The sequence below is a fragment of the Haemorhous mexicanus genome, chromosome 2 (assembly GCF_027477595.1).
Source record: "Haemorhous mexicanus isolate bHaeMex1 chromosome 2, bHaeMex1.pri, whole genome shotgun sequence".
Taxonomy (NCBI): domain Eukaryota; kingdom Metazoa; phylum Chordata; class Aves; order Passeriformes; family Fringillidae; genus Haemorhous; species Haemorhous mexicanus.
In genome coordinates, this window is record NC_082342.1 from 82,211,606 (window position 1) to 82,237,540 (window position 25,935).

The following is a 25,935-nucleotide window of genomic DNA, read 5'->3' on the forward strand; positions in this document are numbered from 1 at the left end:
TCATGGAAACCTGTCCTGTTTTCTCTTGTTTCTTGAATTTAGGGATTATTATTTTTTGTGACTCCACAGAGGAGAGGCAAAAGCCTGATTCTGGTTCTAATGCTGTCTTTTTACGTAACTATGCAGACACTACTAAACTCTACTGTGTATTGTCCAGCCTTAGTAGATATCTAGTATAAGGGTACATGTAAAAAAATATGAATATTAGACATTGGGTTAAAGAGAAGAACACAAAGCTGGCATAGTACTCACTGATGAATGGTACCTCTGTACTGATGCATCACTTCTGGTCCTGTTTCCCTAGTTTGGAAAGCTGATGGGATGAGAAAAGCCTATCCACCACAGGAGAATCTCCTGAATGTTCTTTCTTTAAGATGTAGTTTATTCAAATGTGATTAACAAGCTTGCTGACTGTCACATTATTTGCCTGTAAAATTACTTTATTTTCAAATTAATTAATGGAGGCATCTTTTGATGTAGGATTCTGTTTGTATTGGCTAGTGGGGAATAGGCTTAAATTAGCGAGTGGTGCCTGAGAGCCAGCCTTGCTTTCCAGGGACAGGGAGCATGTCCTGTGGGATACAGCACTGTAGCAAAGAGGAGCCAGACCTGCTGCAGGTGGGGTGCCCTGTCCTGCCTGCTCTGCTCCCTGCTCCATTGGAGTGGGACGTGAGCAGGTGGCCGTGTCTCTGTTGAGCTGGCACGTGCGAGGCAGGGGGCATTGTGCTGCTGTGTTACTCTGCACCTGGTGAGGCAGATCAGAATGGATCCAGCCTGGGATTAAGCTGCAGTCCTGCTTTCCTCAGCAGGGAGTTCGGCAGAACTCAAGAGAGAACTTCACAGGGGAGTCGAGGAAATGGCAGTAGCTGGCATTTAAAGCAACAGCAGAGTGAGCTTGTGGGGTTGTGGCTCTCCTTTAGTGGGCAGCTTGTCTTCTGTTTGGAAGCTTTGAATGCTATTTAAAGCACAAACAGTGGGGGGAAAAGGACATTTAAGAGCGTGTGTGAGGTTTAGTTGAAAAATGGAAGCGAAGTTCCACCATCTTTTGGACTAAAGCACCTGCCAGTGTCTTCTAAACATACATCTGTGTCCTGAATGATTTGAAAGTGGAGTCCACTATGCAGCTGCAAGCAAGAAGCATGACTTAGTGGGATTTGAATGCCTTTTCCTGGAATAAGGGTGAGAGTTCAGTATCTGTCAGTCTTCAAATATCAGTATTTCCATTGTGAATGTTCAGGATATGTAACTTGATCTGGTTACAGAAGCGTTCCTATGTGTTAAACTTATGCAGGGAATCTTTCCACTGGTTTTGTCTGTAAACACAGTGAAATGCAAAGCCAGTTTCCTTTGCAAATAGATCAACTGCTGAAAAAGCAGCAGCTTTTTGAAGGACCACTGTTCTTGTTAGTAGTCTGAAGATGCATCTGTGGAGTGGGGCACATTGGTTAATCTGTGTTTTCAGATGTTCTGAGGCATCTCTAGATGGTTATGTTTTGTCCCACGTCATCTGACCCAGGTAAAATCACTGATTCAAAACTAGTAAATCCAGGCTGAAAAAGTGGCTAAACTGTTGTTTTTTTTCTTAGAGGTCAATTTATTTTCTGAACAAAAAAGAACATTATGAGAATCTGAGTTAAAGTAGTATGTGGTCAAGACACTGCTGGTTCGTGAACTTGTGCTGTGGGATGTGAAGTTAGTGATACTTATGGTTAACCTTATCTAAGGCTAGAGACCCTGTTTTCTGCTGCTTCCAGCTTCCAGCCAGACCTTAAAATTTCAGCATGAAATTCTTTGGGCCTGGTGTCTCCTGCAGGGTCATTGTTATTGTTTCTTTGTTAGAAAGTTTCTGAAATTTGGGACTGTGAACAGGATTTTCTGGGAGAAAGCAACATGAGTTTTTGTTTATGTGTAAATGGATAAAAGTTGTAGAAGCAACCTGCTTTAGGCCAAAGGCTTAAAATTGTACACTATCATTTCCCTGGGGTTAGAGAGTTGACCTTGGTCTTCCTGAAAAAAATCTCACATTTGGCTGAGAAAACAGTTTGTCTCTGAAGAGTGGCAGTATATATATGCTGGGTTTGAAAACTAAGTTCTCAATACATTGTGTTAGCATTGGGAGTATGCAGCAGGTCAGTTGTGGTGGCTGTAGATAGGTCCTGAAGGTGAGTTTTTTCCCATCTGAGGTCATGTGTTTAACTGAGTTTGGGCAGCAGTCTGTGAGTCAACATGTTTCTCCCTGCTAGTGACCTAGAGAAGGCTCACCTTGCTTTCACAGCATAGTGAGTCTCTGGGGTTTGGGAAGTGTTTTGGTTTTGTTTTTTTGTTTCCTTGTCTTTAAACAGAGCATTGTTTACAAATTATCAAACTTGTACTTGGCTAAGTATATTTAGTACATTTCTTCTGTCTGGGAAAGAAGAGCTTACATACTTCAAACTGCACAGTCCCTTTTAAGTACAACTGAGGGTTTTCTAACTTTTTAATTCTTGAGTTTCTGCTGTATTTATTGAAGAAATATATGGATCGTGTTGATAAATTTTGACAGTAGGAGCGACAAATTGAGCCCCAGTGTTGACATCTCTTACCAAAGATTTTAATGTGATGAATAATACAGAGTGTTTAAACCTCAAAAAGTGTAAAACTGTTTTAACACCTTCTGAATGGACTTAGTGGTTCCTCTAGATATCTGTGGTGAGACCATGTAGAAGACTGTGCTCCTTTACTGTGTGACATCACCTGCAGAGGTGACTGTTGAAGATGGGGTTGCTCATCACTACATGTTACCTACTGAAGCATGAGTATATCATGTCCAGGAAGGCTCAGCTTCACCATTAGACAGATACTGCATAATCCATTGCCACGTAATCTGGCTGATAAGTAAAACTACTGCACCAAAGCACCTCATATTTTGTAGATAGCAAGAGCTCCTATTTTCCAGCTGAAAGATCCACCTGGTTTGTAATAGGGCAGGGCTTTGTATTCACTTGCAAATCCCAAAGATGAGGCTGTCTGTCCCATGTTTCTCTGAGAACTTTTTCTCTGGGCTTCTAGTGTCTGTGTGCTTTGTCCTGTTTACTAATTAAAGGGATTTTTTTTTTTTCTTAACCATGACAAAGACCTTCTACTCCTATGCCTTGCTAGCTTTCTGTGAAAGGGAAGTGATGCTTATCCTAAAAGGGATCCAAAGCTAAATAACCTTTACAAATACATGTTCATGAATTTCATTTCACTTAACCTACAAAAAACTGCATTTGTAAGTGTGCATTCTTGATCAATTCCATTGATTCAACTGTATGAGAGAGTGAAAATAAACAATAATAGTTGTAAAAAGACAAAAATAATTTGTTCTTATGTTGAGAACTTCCTTAATCTTCAGTAAGAATATTTTGTGGCTCAGTTGTTTGTTTGATAGTTTGTTTAGCTATGGTGGGGAGTGTTGTCTTGAATTGGGATCATTAATGATAAAAACAAAACAACTAAACAAAACCATCAAGCAAACAAAATCTTCTGCCAGGATAAGGGACACCTGGTGCTGAGGGCTTTATGCCAGTGAGGTACCATTGGTTTTGTCAGGACAGCTAACTTTGGCTGAAATGTTGGGACACAATTAGAAATAGTGGGAAGAGGAGCAGAGTTTGCCTTTGCAAAACCCACTGGTTTTCTCCAGATGAGTGGGTTTTTCAACACGCAAGGTCGGGGTTAACCATGATACTAATAATGGCATGTTACCTGGCAGGCATTTTATTGAGGATTATTATTGGTTTTGTTGCTATATTTTCTTATATTTGTTCCATTCATTTCCCTTATTTACTTCCCTGTTTACTCACACTGCTGGAGTTTTTTCCCTGTAACCACAGTCTTCTTCTTTCCTTCTAAAATTTCCTCTTGTCCCTCTCTCTTCCAGTGTTCACAATCTTTCTCCATCTTTCTTCCATTTCCTATGAAGTTTCTCCTTTCCTTTCAGTTTCACAACAAGCCATTTCCTTTTCCTACCTTCCTCTCCCATTTTTTTCCTTCTCTTGAGCGCTTTCCTCATGTGTTGAATTCTACTTTTCTTGACTTCTCCAAGAAGAATAATTTTATTCTCTGCTTTGTCTTTTCTCTCCCTCCTCCTTGTTTTGTGTCCCTCATGTTCAGGTTTTCAAGGTGGCATCTCTTCCTTCATCCTCCTGGTGCAGGTGATGGGCAGCGGAGGTATGACAGCTGCCTAGCGTGTGGTTGTGAACACACAGGTCATGTAAGTGGTAGGGATGAAGCACTCCAAATTATTTTATCTTCACTGTGTTTGAACTTGCTTCCTGCTGAAGGCATGGCCTCCTTCAGAAAGGACTCAGTTCTGTCTCCTGAGTTTTTACCAGTAGAAACTCCTGAGGCACTTGATGACTCTTGAGAGATCACGCGGCGTTGTTATGTTGGACAAGACGTGGATTTTTGAGACAAACTTTTCGTGCTTCTCTTTCTTTAGAAAACCTTCATGTAGCATGAGGGTAAGAAATAGGATGATACTGTGTTTCACTCTCCTACCCTCCAACCCCAAATGCTTTTTGGTGTGAATTCTTGCTGTAGTCTCACAAATGGTATGTGATTCTGCTGTGCACTTCTTTTCTAAAAACCATGGTTACTGCCATTTCTCTGCTGTGTGCTGTTTGCTTTGCTGCCATGTGCTGTGTCTGGTTTTTTTCAGTCTTAACACCTAGTACTTGAGAAACAACTTTGTCAATTTTATGGTGTGCAGCCCTGCAGAGTATTACTACTTGTGACTTTCAGCAGTGTGCAGCATAACATTTACCCTTTTCCCAAAATTTCCGTCTGTCTCCTACATCTATTACTGAAAACCGTTACTGACATTTCTGAATTGGAATGTGTGGCTCTGGGGAGAGTATTTCCTCTTTTACATTTAGCCAGCTAAATCATCAGCCCAACAAGCTATCAGCTCAACAAGCCCTTGTGGAGAGGCTCTTCTTGTATTTCCTCCTCTCTTTCCTTTTCATCAGTTATGAGTATTTTCTCACCTCTTTGTATGCTTTTAGCTTAATCTCATTCTTCATTGATGCTGTCAGACAACATTGATGGAATATTTAATTTGAGGAGTTTGTAATTTATGTGCTGTACTATAATTGCATAGAATTATTTCAAAATGTACTGATTCTCTTGCACCTTGTTGCTCTTCATGACCAAGTAAAGCTAAGTGTCATCCAGACCTATCTTATTGCACTTTGGATTTGATATACTGAATTTTTGAGCAATTAGCATTGCCTTTGTTCATGCTAGCAGTAGGAACTTTTGGTGGAAGTATTGGTCACATAGTAAAATCCCTTTTGGTAGCATTGCTAAGTAGTACAAAAGCCTTTTGATGTGAAGACCTAGAAGTCAGAACTGGGATCTGATCCTGAAACTGGGTGTGAGTAATTCTTCCTTAACTAACAATACCGACTTCAGTTAAGGCCAGTGAATGCAAGCACAGGATGGTAATTGTTCTGACATGGAAAAGCTGACAGTGATTTTAGAACTATTTTTATTGATGTATTTTAAAATCTCACTCATTCCAGTCTTTCCCCTTTTCTTTTTTCATGCACAAAAATAATACATCAACTGTTTCCGGCTGTTTACTATTTACAAAGTAAAAGTTGTGTTCCTTTGAAGCTAAATGGAAGGAAACATCATATTCATGATTTCACTGTCTGTGTATAAAATATAGTTAGTGGTTAAATATTTTTGTAATATCTAACCCTTTGATTTTCAAATCTGTTTTTTCTGTAAAATATCCCAGGTATTTTATAGTCTCCAAACAGTTTAAGTGCCATATTGGAATCTGATGTTTTGATGCTGAAGGATGTATTTGCAAAGGTACACAAAGGCCAATTAAATAAAAATAATATATAGGTAAAAACTGCTTCATATTAGAAAGGACTCATTTGAGCACGGTGACTCAGTGGTTAAGCCCTTTCATGAAGCCCTTATGGAACAGCATCTGGGTTAATGGGAAAGCTAACTATATTGTCTGCATTTGGAGGGGTTTTATTTCCTATAATTTTGGAATGATATTTTTTGTTTTCTTTTTTGTTGAGAAAAAGAGGGAGATACAAAAAATCCAAGCAGAATACTACTATCCTGGTTTCTAAGGAAGAGCAAGCAATGAGTAACAATTTATAATGTAGTAACACAGTTTAAAGGGCCAAGTGATAAATTAATGGAAAAGGGTTCTTGTATACAGTTTTGGAGACTAAGCACATTTGATTGAATTGTTTCACAACTAGTGTGCCTAATTATTGTGTCTGCCACATTCATCTATTTAAATCATTCCCAACTTTTGGATTGCTGCCTGGAATATTACTGCAGTACGTGTTTCAACTGGTTATTTCCCTATCACGTGTAACTTCCCAAAGGAGGACTTTTTTTTTTTTTAAAAAGAGTGAACTTTGGCTGTATGTTTATAATATCTGATAAAAAGGGACTGTAGGTTTCATAATGTTGATTTGAATGAGTTGCACGTGAACTGATGCTGTATTTGTTTTGTCAGGTCAGTGACTTAAAAAGTGCCTTTGCCAAGTCACTTCTACGAGCGAGGACTGCTGCACCCGTGTTCTCAAAATCCCATCTTTGCCAGCCAGACATTGCCTTCACCTTACACCTGGCAGAAGATACCTCAGCTGTCTCCATTTGCCAATTAGTTGATGGGAAACTGAAAGCAGAAAAAGGATTATTATTATTATTGCTATTCCTGGGACATGAACAAATGACTGCATTGCTTTTCTTGTGTAATCAGTACCGGCAAGCAACCATCAGAGGACTGCTATTCTATCAAGGAGTGCCATTGCATTGATGGACCTTGGCTTAAAACCAGTGCATCCGTGATTACAATCAACAAACCCACGTGTTTTACAGACAGAAATGCGACTGAGCATGTGTTTTCCCAGCCAAAAGTCTACAAGCGGGACTTAATGATTGATGAGTGACTGCTTGCTGATAAACTTTCTCTGCCTGTTCTGCTTTCTGTGCGTTGGACGTCAGTAATTGTCCCCCGCTGTTTGTTTTTTTTAACTTTATTTTCCATTAGAATTGAAGTTATTTTTTTCTGACTTCCTCCCCCCTCCCCCCCCCCCCCCCCCCCCTTTTCCTTTGTCATTAGTTTTGGAAATTTCTTCATCATAATTCACCTGACAGCAACTTACAAGTTCAAAATCAGCTTCTCATCATGGCTTTGAATGTTGCTCCCGTAAGAGACACAAAATGGCTGACTTTAGAAGTGTGCAGGCAGTTTCAGAGGGGAACTTGTTCACGCTCTGATGAAGAATGCAAATTTGCACACCCCCCTAAAAGTTGCCAGGTTGAAAATGGAAGAGTTATCGCCTGCTTTGATTCCTTAAAGGTAAGAAAAAGAAACTGCATGTGTAGTGAAAATGCTACTACATCGTAGTGAAAGTAGAATAGGAAACGATGAGTGATTTGTTCCTGGTGAGATGTATATTGAAACAAATGTTGTTTATCATAATGTTTGTTTACTGAAGCTTTTAAGATTTCTTTCTAAGGTTTTTTTTTTTTTTTCAAATGTCACTATGTTGTTTACAAAAATTGCATGTGACTGTGGGATGCAGAATTGGTTGCAGCTGGTAGGACAATTGTATTCTCCCGAGTACATTTTATGAATTATAATTGTTTCCTGGTAAATGAAAATACACAGTGGCAAAATACTATGCCATTCCCAGAGTCCTAAAGAAACAAATCATATGGAAAGAGTGCTGATTTTTTCATTTGGATCAACATAAGTGAGAAAAGTCTATCCATTAGTTCAGATTTGACACAAGGGTTGTTTACTCTTGGTATTGGGGACTCAGGTAAATTAATAGCATTGATAATTACATGTATGGAAAGTGAGATATGAGCCTAAGTTTAGGAGGAGCAAAAGGATTCTCTTCTTTGGAGGATATTTAGCAATTACATTGTTAGGGCATCAGCTTCTTCAGACCTCCTAATGACATCAGGCATGCTTTAGGAAACTATTTTAAAAAGTTCTGTGAAAACAGTTCGTGTACTGCACAAAAGAAGATTAATGACCCCCTGGGATTTGAGGAGTACACAGTGTTTTCCATGATGATATATTTGTGTTCTCATGTCGACAGAAGGAGAAAGCTTATTTCATATAAATAATTAAAGGATAGAATTGAGAATTTCAGATTTTATTTTGAAAGTTTTACTTATGGCTTTATCTTCTGGGCACGGGAGAATGTCTTGACTTGCTCTTTTAGTTCGGAGGATCAAAATTTCAGTTACCAGCAACTCTTTTACCGTGAAAACATCAATCTGAAAGACAAGAAAACTCAGGGTGGTTTTTTTCCATTATAACTTTTTTCATAATGCAATGCATGATATTGTGTTAGACATCTGCCTTCTTTTTTTTCCTCATTTCTTCTTTTCTTTTGAAGATTTAGAAGACAGTATCTCAGGGGAAATGTTTATGAGGGTGTTATGTTCTGTATATCTGTCCTGTAAGCCAGAAGAACACCTTTAGAGTCATGGCAGTATGTCAGAGAGGGCTATTAATGACCTTAATCCATGGATTACTGCACGATAAACTGTAACAGCTTCTTTGTAGATGTTCTTGTGTATTGGTTGTCTGCCAATGGGATTTTTTTTTTTTTAAACAAACAGACTAGTGTCTGCAGCAAGTGGGCAATACTCTGATTTTACAAAAAAAAAACAGGTGGAAGGGGGTTTATATGTACTATTTTTATGTGCTGTAAAGTCTCAGGTCTGTGGCTGGGAGGCTGGAGATAAGCAGCAGGACTCGGTCACCCCTGGGCTGGCAGGACAGTGGCTCTGCAGTGAAGGAGGTGCTGCTGCTGCATCAGCCTGGTCAAAGCAGTGATGCACCTGTCCTTGATGCCTGAGGACAGCACTGCTCTCCCTGGTAGTACCAGGCACTCACAGTGGAGTTGCCAGCTACTCGAGCTGGAGACTTTGGTTCAGGGATGGTTATTGTCTGCAAATAAAAACTGGAGTCACAGACTAAGCTAGTAATACCATGAAGAGAAATCCTGAGGGATCACAGTGGATAATTTACTGACAACCAGCATCATTGCTCAGTTGGGAAATCATCATCTCTCAGAGAGAAATCCAAAACCCAGTAAAAAATGTAGTTAAAGCAAGTAGCTGTGTTTTCACCTAGTGTGGGAGGACATCTGTCCTGAAGGGCCAGCCCACTCCACCCCAGCTCTGGTGGCTGAAGTGGTGCTGCTCTGTCCCACTGCCCGTCATCACCCTCTCACATCCAGAAGAGAGCCTGCACCTGTGCCTTCCATCTTGCTTCTTCTAGTTGAGTCTAATGGGTTAAATTGCTAATGGGGAAAGATGGGATTATAGCAAGAATTCAGATTGAGGCCTGAAGCAGCAGAGGTGGAGGAGGCACAGGTTTCTTCCCACCAACTCTGGTACAGGTTGAGGGAAATCCAGTAGTGGGATGATGATGCCTTCAACTGCAGCTCCTTGGCTCTGAGCATGAGTTGGAGTTGTGCATTCCCGTGTGTTACCCGATCCTGCTGTGCACAGGAAGCTGTTTGGGACCATTGTAGGTGCAGGGCTCTGGGCTGTGCTGTCTGGTGTCCTCACAGTCATTATCTCAGTTATTCAGAAGAGTGCTTGTAAATTGACATTTCCACAGCAGGAATGTGTGTGCCTGGTTAGGTCAGGTTGCTTATATTGCTGGCTGAGGGACTTTAGGTTAGTCACATAAAACTATTTGGTATGTAGCTTTTGGAAGTACTGGTGTTAATCATACAGCTTCAGAATAGTGCTTTGGCACTTAACAAGTGGGATGACTTTTCATGTAAATGAACAAGCAGAATAGTCTAGAATTATAGATAAAATCAGAATTTAATTTAAGAAAAACAAGAGCTATTTTCCTTGCTGAACATTGAACCATAGTTTAAATGCAGGCAATTATTTAGCATTTATTTACATAGCATCTAGAGCTCTGGAGACTTAGCCTTTTAACTGTCTTGGTTTGGTATACCTGCTGTAAAAATAAATTATGCTGAGTCTCTGGATAAACATCTTTCTACCCAGAAAAGACAATTTTTTGATGTTTTTTTTTTTTAGTCTGTGCCGGAGTTATGTTATATTTAGGTGGTGCCTGGTAGTTACAGCTGCTCCCTTAGAAGTCAGTCAAACACAAGATAGAGGACTGAGACAGACTTTCCTTTGCACTCTGCTTTATCAAAAGAGTCCCTGTTCTGGATAGGGACATATGCTCCCCTGCATGCCATCTTCTCTCCAGATTTCCAGGGCAGACAAGGGAGCATGCTATCAGTATCTGCCAGCTGGATCAGACTACCAGAGCACCAGTAGGAAGCTGCAGGAGAGAGTCCAGTGGAAGGTCACAAAGATGATGAATTGACTGAAGCATCCCTCTCATAAGGAAAGTATCAGAGAGCTGGCACTGTTCAGCCTGGAGAAGGCTCAGGGGATCCCATCAATGTGCATAAATTCCTGCAGGGAGGGTGCAAAGAGGACAGAGCCAGACTCAGCTCAGGGCTGCCCAGTGACAGGGCTGAGGCAACGGGCACAACCTGAAACACAAGAGCTACCTCTCAACATCTGGGAGCACTTTTTCACTGTAAGCACTGGCACAGGTTGCCCAGAGAAGTTGTGGAGTCTCCATCCTTGAAGTCCTCAAAAACTGTCTAAGATAGAGTCCTTGGGCAGTTGTCTCTAGGTGACCCTGCTTGAGCAGGGGATTAGACCAGCGGACATCCAGAGGACCTCTTCAACTTCAGCTATCCTGTGACTGTGGGACCAGAAGCACCTTCACACAGACTTTCCTGTAGTTTTAGGATTTTTCTCAGCTAGCAAAAGCTGGCTTTGGGACCAAAGGATGTAGTCCCAGGCAAGGACACTTGCCTCCAAGTCATTCCATGCCCTCCTTTGTGCTCCCACGGCTCTTCTCGGGATTGTGCCGTGTACCGGGTTGGAAACATAAGTTTTTGCTGTAGTTGCTGCAGAAGAGAAAAGGGCTCTGTGGCACCAGCAGAGCACTGGATCCCTTCTGCCAGTGACAGGGCTGTGGCCTTAGGCTGGCCTTCTGGAGGACCATAATTGCATCATAATCCAAATTGTCCTGTGTTAAAGAAGTATATTTGTAGTTCCGGTGGTACCAAGTAAAAGGTCAACAAAATTTAATGAACCCTGTTTACTTTTAACTGAGAAGGCATTTTTGGCTCCCAGTACCTATCCTTGCATTGACTTTAAACTCAGCAAAAGCTGCAACAACAAGCCATTGGACTGATTACAGCTTTGAGGAGCCAAAATGCTCACTGTGGAAGACTGTCTGGGCTCTGAATATCCTTCATCTGTGAGATGCTCCAGGCTAGACAGAAATAGCTAAAGACTAATGAGCCTGGGTCAGACTCAGGCCAGAAACCTGCTGGTTTCAAGCCAGGTTCTGCTGTATGGGCTTCTGAGAGGCAGCTCAGCATTTGTTTCTCCCTCTTTGGTGAAGGACAGAGTCTGCTCTGTTCTGAACAGGGCATTTGTGGGTTTTTAGGAGAGTGCAGGTGGATCATCCCTGTGTGGTGGATGGTGGATGTAGCAGTTGGACAGATGTGTGCCCATTAGGTGGCCACAACATTGCTGTCAGCAATGAGGCTCCAGCCAGGAGAAGCCCCACATGACTGGGTCACCAGTGTGGCCACACAAACACACCCAAAACTGTACTGGGCAAGTGACCTTGGTGAGCTTAATGTGAGGATGAAAGTGTCTCTGGGCTAATCTGGGTCACTGTGCTTGAGGTGAATGAAGGGGACATTTCCTGGCAGGGCCCTGAGCCCTGATGGTGGGTGGGAGGATAAAGGGGGCTGAGGAAGCACTGCCAGAGCCTTGTCTGCTGCCATAACCATCCTGAAACCTTTTTGGAGCCCTCACAGGCTCCCCTTTGGATGCCCTTGGAAGGGTCTGTGAAGTGACCTGTGTAACACAAAAGTTTGAATTTCAGAAACTGCTTCATTTATGATTTTATACTTCTCCCTGTGTTGAAGTAGCTTAATTTAAAATTAAATAACATGCATGTATAACATTTGATATATCACATTTAGATCCCTCCAAGGTGGACACTATAAGTGAGTCTGTTTTCAAGGCTCTCTTGTTCTCGTAGTAGTAAAGAGCAAAATCCTTTCAAAGGAATACTAATATATAATATAGTGTGTGAGGACAAGAACATGCAATACTTTGCTGTATTTGAATTGGAATAATTTTTTTAAAACCACATTAAAACAAATGGTGATGTTTAGGAGGGGGAAAAGGGGAAAGTTTGGCAGATAAGAAAATGCAACCGTGTGTTTTGCTTAGAGTTATCACTCAGTTTGCAGGCAAGTCTGAGTTTTCAGTCCTGGTGTCATTTCTTGACTCAGATTTTCACCCTTTCTGCAGGTCAGCTACTAGAAGGATATGTTGCCTAAGCTAATACAGGTAACAGGGAGGGTATCTTGAAGATACTGTTGTTGCAAGCTTTATGGTGGTAACAAGGAAGCAAAGCTTCTTTAGGGGCTCCTGATAACTTTTTTGGTTTTTCATTAGTGCCTAAGCCCTTCAAACTCTTCCATTTATTGAGCCAGCTGACTGTTGTGAGCTGGTCATCTGCATTTTCATGAAAGCCTTTTAAGAATATGTCTATCTGGTCTGATTTGGCACCACAGAATAAAAAGTAACTGAAAGCTGTGCACAGACTTGCTTAACCAAGTTAAAAGGTTGCTGGAAAAAAAAAAAAAAAGAAATTTTAGGAACATCCACTATGTTGCAAGATCTAGAACTGAAAATAATCTTCTTAAGATGGCCTCAGTTTTATTCAGAAAAGGGGGTAAAAAAGGCTTTGTAAAGTGAGCAGTGTGTTTGTTCGAGAGTGAGCTCAGAGTTGGGAGGCACTAGGTAGTCATTTGTCTCCCTGTATTTCTTTTGTGGGTCTCTGAATGTTTTACAAATGTCAGGGACTCAGGATCATTTCACAATTTGAAATAAGTGGTACCTGCTCACATTTGGCAGGTGAAGCATTCTGAACAGACCATAGATGAGCATGGAAAGGGGATTAGCTAGTTTTGTCTCTACTAGAAAGCATTTAAATGAGTGTTTATAGTGTCCTAGCTGGCTGAATTTTTGTCCATCACTTGGTTATGTGGTGACAGAGTTCAAAGACAAGGTGAGTTCAAGGACTGTGCCCACAGCTGGTGGGAAAAAAATGACTGAAATGGGCAAAGTAATTTCTCTTGGGCGACAGAGTGGCTTTTACCTCCTGGGCCCATTAATTTTTCCTGCTTTGCTTCACAGTGACCCAGTTTCAGTAGGATATTAGGGAATAGGCTGCCCTTTTCAGTAGTTGTGGGCTCTGGGGATGTGGAACTTGCAGGGTGTAACTTTTCAGATGGAAGATACAGAATCCAGGTCTTGTTCTTCCTGCAGAACAGCTTCCTTTTTCACCTACCTCTTGTTTTTTCTTGTAAAATGTCCAATAATCTCTGGGTAGTCTGAGAACACTACCTGGCAGAAGCTTTCATTTGTCTGAGTTACTGCAAAGTGTGGTCTTGAAGAGAAAGTGCCAGTCAAGGCCAGTTTTAGATAGCTATTAACTCTTGGGGAATTAATTCTGACTGAGTTAACTTTGTGGGCTCCCTCAGAGTATCAGAATATCGCTGGCCACCCTGGGGCCCATCAAAGCCCCATTTAGCCCAGTGACCCAGTAATGGCCAGTAGTGGGTGTCTTGGAGGTGGTGTGTAAACATGCAGTGGCTTCCTGGAGTGCTCTGCTGGCTCCTAGGGATGTGCTTCCCAGGGACATTGAGAGCCAGACGTGGTATGCTTGTATCTAATACAGACACCATCTTTCCACTGGATTTGTCCTGTTCTTTAACCATGCTCACATTCAGCACACACAGCAACCTCCTCCACAACTTCATTACCAACAGCATGGAAACCAACTTCTGTTGTTCTTTTCAAACCTCCCCATCCCATGGATGCTCCCAGTTCTTGTACTGGAAAACATAAGAGATTCTCTGAATTGTCCTAAGGATGAAACTGGGTGGGTTATTTTCCACTCACTTCACTCTGGAAGGGGCATGTTTCTCCCTGGTGAGTTCAAAGGAAGCCTTATGAGAGAAGGTTTTAAATCTGCTTTGTGAAAATGCTGTTCTCAGGACAGGTACAATTCCCAAAGGCCCTGCTTTTTCAGGCTATGGCAATTTTTGCACTCAGAATAAAGTGCTGCATGGAATTATGCCATTCTATTTCCTGAGACTGTATTTCGTCTTATACCCAATCCATGCAACTGTGAGCAGCTGCTAAAAAGAGGTGAGTACATCCAGGCCTATCACAGCTAGCTCCCCATTTTTATCTCTGTTCAGGTGGTCATGCAGCCATGCAGCTTGACTTGATCCAAAGAAAAGGGAAGAACTGCATTAAATATTAGTTGAAACTACACATTTGGGCAGCACCATCTTGCATGAATTGAGGTAAAAGGGGTTTAAACATGGATAACCGTTTTTTGAGGACCTCTCCTTTATCTCTGAGCTTAGGGACTCTTAGTATTCCTTGTTTGTTTAATCACCTGTTCTTGTTTGTTTTCTGATAAACACTCTCTGTGTTCCTCTGTAGTCCTCAGCAGGCACAAGTTCCTTTAATACTTCCTTTTTCCTGTTTGTCTCCCTCATATCTATTCATGCAGCTGTTTCCATGCTCCGAAGGGTTAAAATGAAGGTAAAATTAAAAACCAAGTAGCTGAACTGCTGGGCTGATGCACTTAAAAATTCATGAGCTTGACTTAAATTGGTAAAGAGAGAAACTGCAGAGAGAAGTAAATTGGTAAAGAGAGAAAAGCCTTTAGCTGTTGTATTACATGGTGTTTAGCGTTTTAATATTTTTTTTAAATCTTATTTTTTTGAAAAGGCTGTTGATCGCTGCAGAGGGCACCATGTTCTTTGCTAGGGTTTGTCTCTCTGCTGAGAGGAATATTTTTGATTTATCTCAGAAGAAAGTCTGGAGGCACAGTTCATCCCAGCCACCTGTGGTGCTTAACCTGCAGGAGCCTGGTGAACTGCTAGAGCTAGTGGTAGAGGGCCACTAGCCATCAAGTCAGCTCAGAGGAGCAAGTTTTAACCTGCTGCCCATGTCTCTGCCTTCAGGCCAAGGCTGTGAAGAGCAGAGAAGTTGAACCAGTTGAAGTTCATTACATAGCCTGCTACAAGAGCTGTGTGTCTCCTTCAAGGCCCTGTTTTGTTTCCTCATTTGTCTTTCTCAGCAGCAGCACCAAGAACACGAAGCCATCCTGGCTGTCACTGCTATCACCTGTCACCACCTGAGCTGCCAGATTTTAAAATTGCGCTCCTCGTTGTAACTTAAGTTCCACGTTCAAAGGAGAATGCAGTTGGGTGCTGAGTTACCCAGGCCTTCCTTCCCTCTGCAGTCACAGGCAGCCCTGCTTCCCAGTGGCGCGCTTCAGCAGCAAAGCTCTCGGTGGTCAGAGCAGGCGCTTCCCACAAGCAGAAGTGTCACAGCAGCCTGTCGTCCTCTGGCCTGATAGGGCCTCCTGATGAGAGCAAGGGGGTGTTACCAGTGCTGTCTCCACGGCTGGTTTCAGTGTGTTAGAGCTGGCTGAGCAGGTCAGCTGGCCTGGGGATGAGGGTGAACGCGAGAAGCAGAAATGGTTGAAAGCAAAAGCAGTTTAAGAACAGTCACTGGGGGAGGTAGTACAAATCTGTCGTCTGGTTCACTGGAGTGTGTTATCCTGAAGGACCAAAGGAGTATGTAGTAGTTCCTGGGCAGTGGTCTTGCTGGGCTGAGCTAACTCTTGCAGCTTCCTGCTTCCAGGAGAGGCTTGCAAAGAACATTTCCCAGTGCTGTGCCAGACCCCTTCACATCAGATGCAGCTGCCACCCAGTTATCAGTCTAAATCTTATTAGGCGAAGAAGAGCAGCAAGGCAGATTAGTGATGGCCACAGGAAGCCTTGTATGAAAGGGCAGGGTGTTTGCCAGATGTTCTTCAGATTTTCAGGCACTCCAGGGTGTTTCATATACCCATCAATTCACTGTGTAGATTTTGTTGCTGCACAGATCCATGCTCCCCTAAGCCTTATAATAAGCAGTTTGTGGGTGTAGTGAAGGCAAAATTCAATCAGAGTCTCTGACTCATCCCATCACTAGGATTTTGAACACAAGAGCAATTGCTCACTGCCCACTCCTCCCCCACGCTCCCTATTAACTCAGGTCACTCACTGTTCCCACAGGCTTGCTCTCTCCAGGTCTCCCCACCTACTCCTTTATTTTTCTGGCAGGTGGTTCCACTTTCATTCCAGGTGCTTTTTTTTTCCCCTTGGCCTTGTGTATGTATCTTTTGCTCAGCTCAGGCGTCAGCTGTTCTTCCCAAGCTGTTATACTTTGCATCATAAAATACAAAAGACAAGGTTGTGCTTGTCTGATGGAAAAGCCTAGCAGAAACAAGGCCTATATTCCTATTGGTCCAATTCATCCCCAGCATTGGAAAGATATTTAAAATCTAAAAAAATCAATACAAGAGGAATTGGGGAGTTTATTTGCAAGTCTGTTTGACAGCTGTGCCCTCTCCCAACTTATCTCCTCATATGAGGACTGGCACCTTTTTTTGAGATGAACTTCATTGGAAACCTATTGCAATAAAAGGAAAACTGTTGTGGTTTTAGAGATTTTGGAACATCACTGAAAGCTTGCTGTGAGGTGTAAGTCCCACAACTGAAATGCAAAAGGCAGAAGTATCCCTTTTCTGTGACCTTGATGTTTGTCTTGTGGCTGTGGGCATGGTGTGCCACCCACTATTAGATTCCTGCAAGGTCTTGACCACAATAAAGAAGAAATTATTAATGCTGAAAATAAACTGTCTTCTCCTCTGCTTTGTTAATGAGTTGTGTTACAAGGGGATGTGAGCAGTGCTTCAAGAGTCAGGAGGCCCTAATGCTTGGAAAGATCAAATCATCAAGCAGGAAAGACAAAGAAGTAGAGAATCAGTGGAATACTGCATATGAGGGGTGTAGCAGCTGTGTGCAAGCCCTGCTGTGTAATTGCTGGCTCAGGGGCCCAAGGGCTGTGTCCTGCTCCCTGTGTGCTGCTGTCACCCTGCTGGCTCACCCCTGCTCCACAGCCCGGCACTGGTGCCATGCTCCTGACTGACGGGTGACCTGGTGCAGTCTCTGCACTGCAGATCTTCCCTTTCTCTTGAGGTGTTACAAGTTCTCAGCCCTTGCTTCCTCACAGGACTTCTTGGCTTGAGTGACAGGAGATCTACAGTGTGCAGTGTCATGGCAGCAGCAGGGATGGCCTGGCCTAGCAGCCCACCAGGTGTGCTGCTGCCACCTCACCTGCATGTCCAGTAGGCCAGGGAACTTTTAAACTTTGTAAAAACACAGCTTACTTACTCCAATTTGAAATTCAGTTTGGGCCCTGAGCATTCCAGAGTGAAGCTGTGCCTCTGACTGAATGGGTTTGTTGGCCATCTTAGATGTTGTCAGGAGAGGAGCTTATCCACTGCAGGCTGGTGGCACCTGTGCAGGTACACAGGGGCCATAAGAACTGCCCAGCTGTGACTCAAAGCCAGCTGAGCTGCTGGGACCTTCTCTGTTGGTTCACAGTGAGCCAAAACAATAAAATCCAGCATGTCAGACATTGAACCAAGCCCCACTGGCTGTTATCAAACAGGCCCCTAGCCTTCAGCCCCAGCTGGGGACAACACACAACAAAAGCCAACTTTTTAAGCTAGATAGAGCATGTGAATATCAGGAGATGTATCATCATTGTTTGGGGGTTATTTCAAGGATCATTTGCTAGATTAGGCCATCACTCTAAAATTAGTATATATGTATTTGCTGGGGATGGGATGTGAGTCTTTGGGCTTGATTGAGCTGCCCAGTCAGAGGCATCTGATTCTATTTGAGATGCCCTGGATACTCTTGATGGCTTTTCAGTGGTTTGTCAGAGAAGTGTGACGCCTTTGTTGGCACCATGCAACAGTCCAGGAAATCCCAGGGCGCTCCAAGTGCTCCTGCTGACTTCTCTGTGGTAACAGAGTGAAACCCTTCTTGAGAGGCAGTGTTAGCTCTTTTACTAACTGGAAACTCTGCTGTGAACTGCTTTGGGTAAAAAGGTGGACAGTGCATTTGCCACAGTGATGACCTGGCTAGGACAAAAGCTGGGATGTAGGCCAGACTTAGAAAAACCTGTCTTCTTTAGCAGAAGAACACTCTTTTGGAGACCAGGAAGGGGATGAACTAATGAGTAATTTAGAATTTACCCTTAGTAACATGAACAGATAATGTAAATTCAGTGGTTTGAAATGGTTGTGACCCATGTAACTGGGCTAATTTTTTTGCTACCTATGAGAAAGGTAAATCTACAAAAAAGAAAACCTCTCTAAGAATGTTATAACAGTGAACTCAGCCTGTTAAAAATAAAAGGATGGACAACCTTTTGCAAATTTTTATTAAATACCAACTGTTACAACTGCTTTGTGAAGATTTTAAAGCTAGAAATTAACCAGAATATGCATTTAAAAAAACATGAAATTTACAACAAGGAAGTCTTGTTCCTCTGAACCTTACTTCATTTGCAGATGTGAACATATGAACATCTGTCAAGTCCAATCAAATATGCATGTAGTTTGTTGATTTCAGATACAAAAGAGAGAAGAATATTTCCTTTTCCAACAGTATCTTAGTGGTAATTTTCCTATATTGGTGGATAATAATGGATGTCATGAAAATGCAGGCTATCCCCTGCATGCATGTGGCCTCACATTGTGCTTCAAAGCACTGGTCATACCATGTGCGTCAGCATCACTAAAAATGCAGGCATGGGATTTGCATGTACAGAGTTGGAGGTGTGTGGATATTGCAGTGGAGCTACTGTGAGCATCTTATCATGTGAGTAAATTAGTGTTAGCATGAAGGAATATGAGTGTGATTGTGTGCTTCATGCTGAACATGTTGATGCTATTGAAATTCCAGCCTGCCACAGTTTTTGCTTTAAATCAATATAAATATTAATTTGCTGCAAAACTCTCATTCCTTCAGTGAGAGCTGTGTTAACTGATTAGTATGCATGAACCAGTTTGTGTTTGAAGTGCAGCAAATGTCTATGAGTCTCCTTCTTTAATTGAACCTCCTGGCTATAATTGTTTTTAGCCTGGATTCTTGAGGAAATGAGGCTTACACAGTCAGTCTGCTTCTCTTTCCCTCCTCCCCTGCTAACTTGTAAACCCACTGGCCAGTTTCAGTCAAATTTGACAGAGATCACAGTCTCAAGGATAGTAAGGTTCCTACAAGTTTTTTAAAATCAGGTAGCCTAATACTAGAGTGGAGAAAGAGAGAGACCCGTAAGCCTTCCCTCCCACATGGAAGAGATTCTTAGAGCATGCAGACAAGGGGAAATCCTTAAAACTCAGTTTACCACGAAGAAGCTGGTGTTTGGGACCTGCAATCAAACCTATAAAGCCCTGCCTTCGTTCAAGCTGATGTTTGCAGCACTACCCATTTAATGATAGTAGTGGTGTTGGGCAGACATGTGGCAAAGGACTGCCTACAGCCGTTCCCCCTTACCTTTAGCCTCTGCTTGCTTCTTGAGCCGAGTTTTCATGATATTTTCTATATTCAGTCTTTTCAAATAGCAAATTTATCTTACTGAGTCGTTGATATTCTTACCATGACTTCTTTTTCTTCAGGCAGAAGGAAATTTCCACTAGGAATGCAGATTTATGTCTTGTAGGTGTGCAAGGCAGTGAAAGGCTGCTGGATGATAGGTGGGGAAGGTGACACCCCTCACTGACACTGGCAGTTGTATAGACAGTGCCACAGAAATTCTGCAGGCAGTAAGAGAGAGCAAGAGAAGATGTAATGCTCTAGAGTCTGTGGGGAGTGCTCATCTGGAAGGAGGAGGTTTGCAGTTACCATCCCTGCTGCTAGGTTTCTGGAGGCATTTTTTCTTTAGACAGCACTTGAAGGAAAAAAAAGGAATATGTCCTGGAAATAAAGGTGACTGTGTTTTATGTAAGAACCATATGCTGTTTTGTCCTAAGCTCATAGCGTCTCATTTTGGTTTTGGGGCAGCAGCCCTCTAGGGTTGTTCCTGCATTCTGCAGGAGTAAGCTGGTCTTCTACATAGCTCAGGGCTGGTGTAAGAGATGGTTACTCTTACTTTCTTCACCCAGCCTTGATACTATTGCAGTATAGTTTAAGTCCTTCTACTGCTGGACCTGTAGACTGTGCTTTAAATGAGTACTACTATTAAAAATCCCATTTATCCAGCTTTCCCTAAAGTACCAACAGTACTATAAGCAGGTTTTCCCTTATCAGATACTTCAGTATGCCAGCTGTTACAATATATGTAATGTGTTTAACGAGCAAGGGAGTTTATTATTAGGTAATTAAATAAGGCTGTTCTTTCTAATTAGTTATTTGCCTTTCAGTCCTGGATGTTGCAAAAAGATCCACTGTGATTTATGTCAGCTGTATCTTGGTGTGCTTTGATTTGCTATAAAGCAGCTGTGCATCTCAGCAATGCATGTGAGAATCAGGGATGTGAAAGTAGCCAGCAAGTTTTTAATGTGAAATGAGAAATGTTATCACTGGCTAATTAAGTAGCAACTGAAGGTTAATTAATTCATAATATATCTGTATATGTGGCCAAATTCCATTTAGTGCATCAACTTACTAATACAGATGTGGAAGTATCAAATGAAAAAGTAGTGCAATAAGTTAATAAATGTGTAGCATCTTTAGATGCCATAAAGAAATGGTAGCAAATTGATCCTTGGTTCAGTTCAACAGAAGTTAATTAACTGCTTATATCTAACAGGTTTTGTTGTTTCCAGTGTCCTTGGGATCTCAAGCAGATTTATGGCTTGAAATGAGATGTGGTTAGAGCAGTCCAAAGGAAGAGAGGTTGACACTGGTGAAGTAGCAGAGCCTAGCAGTAGACTCTGGTGCTCTGGACCTCTGTGCATACCAGCAGAAGGCTGCAGAGAGGACAGCACAGTTTGGAAAACTGTGTTGGTTTTTCAGTGAAGTTCCACAGAATACAGCAGGCACAGAGAAAGGGGAAAGCTGCAGACAGATGTGCTGCTGTTGAGTGTGACATGAGGCAACCTTCTCTCTAAACTCATTGTTTCCTGGCATGATAAAAAACCCAGCAGGTACAGGAGAGCATGGGAATACTAGGGTTGCTATGAGGATGCTTAGATGGTAATGCATGTTTTCAGGTTTGGCTGTTTCATTCAGACTGGCTTGGAGAGCAGCATTATCATATGGAAAAAAATTCCTGTGCAACTATAGACAAAGAAAATGAAAAAAAAGCCCTCAAGTGATCTGAACGGAAGGCTGAAACATTCTGATATGGTATCTGCAGGATCATTATTAAAATTTAGTTTGATTTTTTTTTTTAAATTTTGCATTTCTTATGTGCACACTGTGTCTAATTAAAACCCTAGTTTAAATAGATAACAGTATAAATACAGCAATTTTAGCACGCTTTCCCTTCCCCAAAGAATGTGGAGAGGATGTGCTTCAATTTTATGTAATTACAATTTCCTAAAGGTGATACTTTTTTCTATTCTCTGTTTAAGGCTCCATTTGTCTGATGATACAGCGCAAACCTCTTGAAAGTCTGTGTAACATTTGCATTATTTGTAAATCTTAGTTATAATTGGCAATGACTGGCTTTCTCTCATATTAATCTTAAAATTTATGAGTAGTAAATGAGAAGATACTCATCTTATATTTCAGCACATCTCTCTTACAAAACACCTGAATCTGCCTGTTTTGAGCTGAAATAGTCAGTCTTCAGTCTACAAGTCATAATAAGCACTTGCGTCATAGATAACCTTGGGTATTTGAAGACTTTTTTTAAGTGATGGTTTTTGACATTATGTTCTCTGTTATTTGAAGCAAATTGTTTAACAACTCCCTTTGTTTTCCCCTCTGTGAAAAGGATGCAACTGGAGGGGTTTTGGAGTTTTTTTTTTTTGCTTACCCTCTCTTTTTCTTTCAGAAGTAGGAAAAATTACTAAGCTGTTCAAGGTTAGTAAAGAGGGTCAAACCTTTCTATTAGACATGCTAACATAGCTGGGGAAAAAACAGACTAACTTTTGTATTTACATGTCTTTCTTTGGGTAATATTTATAGATCATCTTGGAAACACAGAGCGTGCCTGTCAGTACTCACTTGTTAAGAAAATGAGAGTATTTTAAAATATCCAGAAAAAGCTGCATCTCTGACACAACTTATTATGCACCTAGGAGTCCATGAATGCATTGCTGCATATCTAGATATACAGGTGAAATGTTTAGTACATGCCTCTCCTCAGCCTGTGTTTAAGTCAGTCAAAAAAACCCCACCACACTCTGTTTCTCTGTTTGTAAGACAGGTTTTCCTTTCCCTGAGTCACCTTGGTGGCCCTTGCCCATGCCTGCTTCAGGTCTAACCCAGCTGATTTGGACATTGGTGACCAGAGGCACGTGTGGCACTGCAAGCAGAGTCACCACAGGAGAGGAAGAAGCCTTGCTGCCTTTCCCCAGCAGTCATTGTTTGATAAGTCCCTGGGGCTGTGATTGCTTTTTCCATGGTGTGTCACACCTGTGTTTCCACCGGCAGGCAGCAGCTGATCAAAGCATCCATGATGTTCTCTTCTGCCATGGCCAGCTCCCTCTGCAGGTTAAAGCTGCACACCTCCCAGTCTGTGTCTGCACTTATGGGTGGGGCTCACGTCACATCCTAGAAATGCTCTGTTCTTTCATGCTGATTCTTGCTCTCTGAATTTCAAGTTCATCATCTTCTGTCATATCCTGGTGCTTCTGTCTTCCCATTCCCAAATAAGCAAGAGTCATCACCATATTTCATTAGCTTATCTGGAGCCTCTGAAAAACACAGATCTAAAAACCATGGATCTGGTGTCCTGGAGATATGAAGCTTGACAGTGTAATCCAAGTAGTTGGTTTCTGCATCTCTGATTTCATAGCCCCTTCAGCCTGTGTCTCCATGGATGACTTCTGCAACTGATCCCATATTCAACTAAGCCAACTGTAAACAAACCTCCAGTTGATTTCATGGAGCACTTCGCTGTCCCCACACTTTGTGTACTTTTTAAAGTGCAGCCTGGTTTGCCCATTTCCAGTTTAGTGCCTCAATGGTTCTTGTCTGACCCAGGGAATTAAGTGGAGCAGGCTTTCCCTCTGACTGCAGTATATACTTTTTGAAGCTGTATTTATAAATCCATTAATTTTAATTATTTGGGAGCTCTCATCTGGGATTTCATGATGTGAATCCCTACCAGTAGGTTTCCATGAGGGCCCTTTCACAAGAGAAAAACCATTGACACTGATACTTAAGGGTTCTTCAAAATTAGCTGGCCAGTGATGTGCATCAGTATGTACTTGCTTTCTATTCAAAAAACCAGTGTAAGTTGCTGGTTTTTTCTTTTTTAAAGACACTCCTGAGGGCTTCTTTAAAAAACGAAAAGAAAAAAGAAGGAAATCTGTAAGATTTATCTTCCTCTCAATTCTCTTTTTATTTTGAAAGGAATGTTTCATGCTTTTGCAAAGGGTATGTGTTTGGACTCCTTGTTTTCTTTTCCTTTTTTTCCCCTCTTCTTTCAAAATTTCATCTCTGTTTTCCATCAAGAATATGTGAAAAATATTTTCAATATATATCATTAAATAGTTTCCTTGTTCTTATACTACTCCCTAGGCATCTGCTGCTGACTGCTTTTGGAAACAGGATACTGGGCTTGATGGACCTTGGTCTAACACAGTACAGCTGTTTTATTTTCTTAAACGCTGAAGCATTTCTAAAAAAAATAAAGATTTCTATTTATTTACTTGTATGCAGCTGCAGTGGCTCTTGAGAAGCAGAGTCTGCGGTTTGCTCTCGAGAGTATGAAGACAAACTCAGAGGTGTACAACAGCTCATCTAAGTAATTACAGAAATGCTCCTAATTGTAACCTTCTGCTGAGTGCAGAGGCAACGAGCATGTGTTGTAACAAAGTGAGTGACTCACAAAAAATCTGGGTGTTTGAGAAGAGCTGGAGACCACAAGAGCAGAGAAAGAGGGCAGCTACCACAGTTTGCACTCCTGAGGGAAATACAGGGTGCCAGAGGGGAACAAAATCTGCCTCAGTCTTGGTAGCTGTTGTTGGCACTGCTCAGGAAAGGGAATAGGAGAAAACTGGGTGAGAGGAGGTGTCCAAATTCCCTATACCATATCAGGAGTGTCGGTGGTAAATAATTAATTAAACAGTCAGCTTAGCAAACTATAAGGGCCCACAGCTAGAACCTTTCACACTTCTTTTTGAAACTTCTGTTTTAACATTAATTTCGATACTTAAATGTAAAAAGAAGTTAGTGGTTATGTTGTTGTTGTTGTTTTTTGGTTGAGTTTTTTATCATAAGGCAATTGAATTCACATTTCTTCTTTTTAAGAAGAAATGTGAATTCAATTGCCTTATGATATTCATTTTTTTGCTATTCCAAATTTATGTAGCACTGAACGCATCAACGCATTTGTGGTATGATGCAGTGAACCCAAATGTGGCTGTTGTTAATGACACTTGACTAAGGAAAATGGTCCTACAATGGGAGCTTGAGAGACAAATCTGAAAGGATTCTTGGGCATTAATTTGACCTGCTTATTTAGCCATATGTAAATATAAAATTTTTATTAGTATTAAGATTTGTGTTCCCAGAATTTTCAACCAATTTCTACATTTAGACACCAAAGTAAGACTTCTACTTTATTTTCACTGTACTTTTACCCATTTTATCATCATTAATGGAGTTTGTAATGAAGTACATCATCATCTGATTTAATTATTTTCAAGAAGGTTAGTGTATTTTACTTAACGCAAGTTTTATTGCGTGATGCATTCACCTTCTACCTTTATGTTCTTTTTTATATTTTTAAAAGGAGCTAGAAATTTTGCAAATCTTCACCCTTTCTTTATGTTTTAAGTTGTCAGAGCATTTACAGATACTGGGCTTTGTTGACTTGTTGCTCAGGAGTTAGTTAAAGTTGGCTGAATAGCTGTCCTAAATACTTCCTGGCTGTAGTACTTGGAATAGCAATTTTCACTTCTCTGGTGATGGTGCAGTAGCCAACAGGCAATATATTTTTATCTGACTCCACTGTCCTTGAAGCACCTTCATTTTAAGGAACGCCTACATGTCTTTTTATTTTGGGTTTAAACAAAGAAAAAAATTAAACTTCTGGATTGGGATTTTTTTTTTTTAATCTAATTATACAGCTGCTAAAGAGATGTAGGGATATCGGTGTTAGTCCCTGATCTGTTCATGAACATGATCAAAAGACAAGACTGGATGCAGTTTGTTTTGTATATAAATTACCTTTCTGAATGTGAGACGATGTTTATCTGAAGTCCATTAAATAGGTGCTTATGTAGCTAATTATTTGAACACACAAGTCCAGGCTGGCTCATCTCATGTTTTGTGGGAACTGCCAGTGCTAAAGTAAGGGAGGATGGGTTGGGTTGGGTTGCTGGCTTTTCTGCTGGTTCCTCAGGGATGGGCATTGGTTTGTAGCCAGCACCAGCCATCCCACACCTCTCAGCATAGCTACTCAGGGCCATCCTGAATAATTCTGCTGTCTTGTGGGAAGAGGCAGTGGGAGCTGGGGACATTGAGTATTTGTGTGGTGTAAAAAAGCTGAGGGACTTCACCAGCTTGCTACTTGGATCCATGAGCCACTGTGCCTGCTTGGGCCATGCACTGGCATGGAGAAATGTTGCAAAGGGAGTCTCTCGCTTCCAGACTGGCAAATCTCAATTACCTGTACTCTTCTACAGCCTTAGGGGGTTTGTGGGGGTTTTAAGGGTGTTGGAGAGCAGTGACAACCATCACGTTTCCATCAAAGCAGGGTTGTCCTCATCCACTTAGC

At 41.6% G+C, this 25,935-nt stretch overlaps 1 protein-coding gene across 14 annotated transcripts in view; it reads left to right on the plus strand.

Moving 5' to 3' along the window:
• Positions 1–25,935, plus strand: part of MBNL2 (muscleblind like splicing regulator 2) — a 106,021-nt gene that overhangs the window by 30,631 nt on the left and 49,455 nt on the right. For 10 of the 14 annotated variants that reach the window (XM_059839243.1, XM_059839246.1, XM_059839245.1 and 7 more), the window contains 2 exons: positions 6,518–7,007; positions 7,127–7,366. The exons of 2 other annotated variants lie outside the window; for them this stretch is intronic. In XM_059839243.1, coding sequence (XP_059695226.1) covers positions 7,193–7,366 — 174 coding nt within the window. In that variant the 5' untranslated portion in view covers positions 6,518–7,007; positions 7,127–7,192. Of the gene's footprint in view, positions 1–6,517; positions 7,008–7,126; positions 7,367–25,935 lie in introns of those variants that run through there. 2 more of the 14 variants (XM_059839254.1, XM_059839253.1) reach the window with 2 other exon arrangements.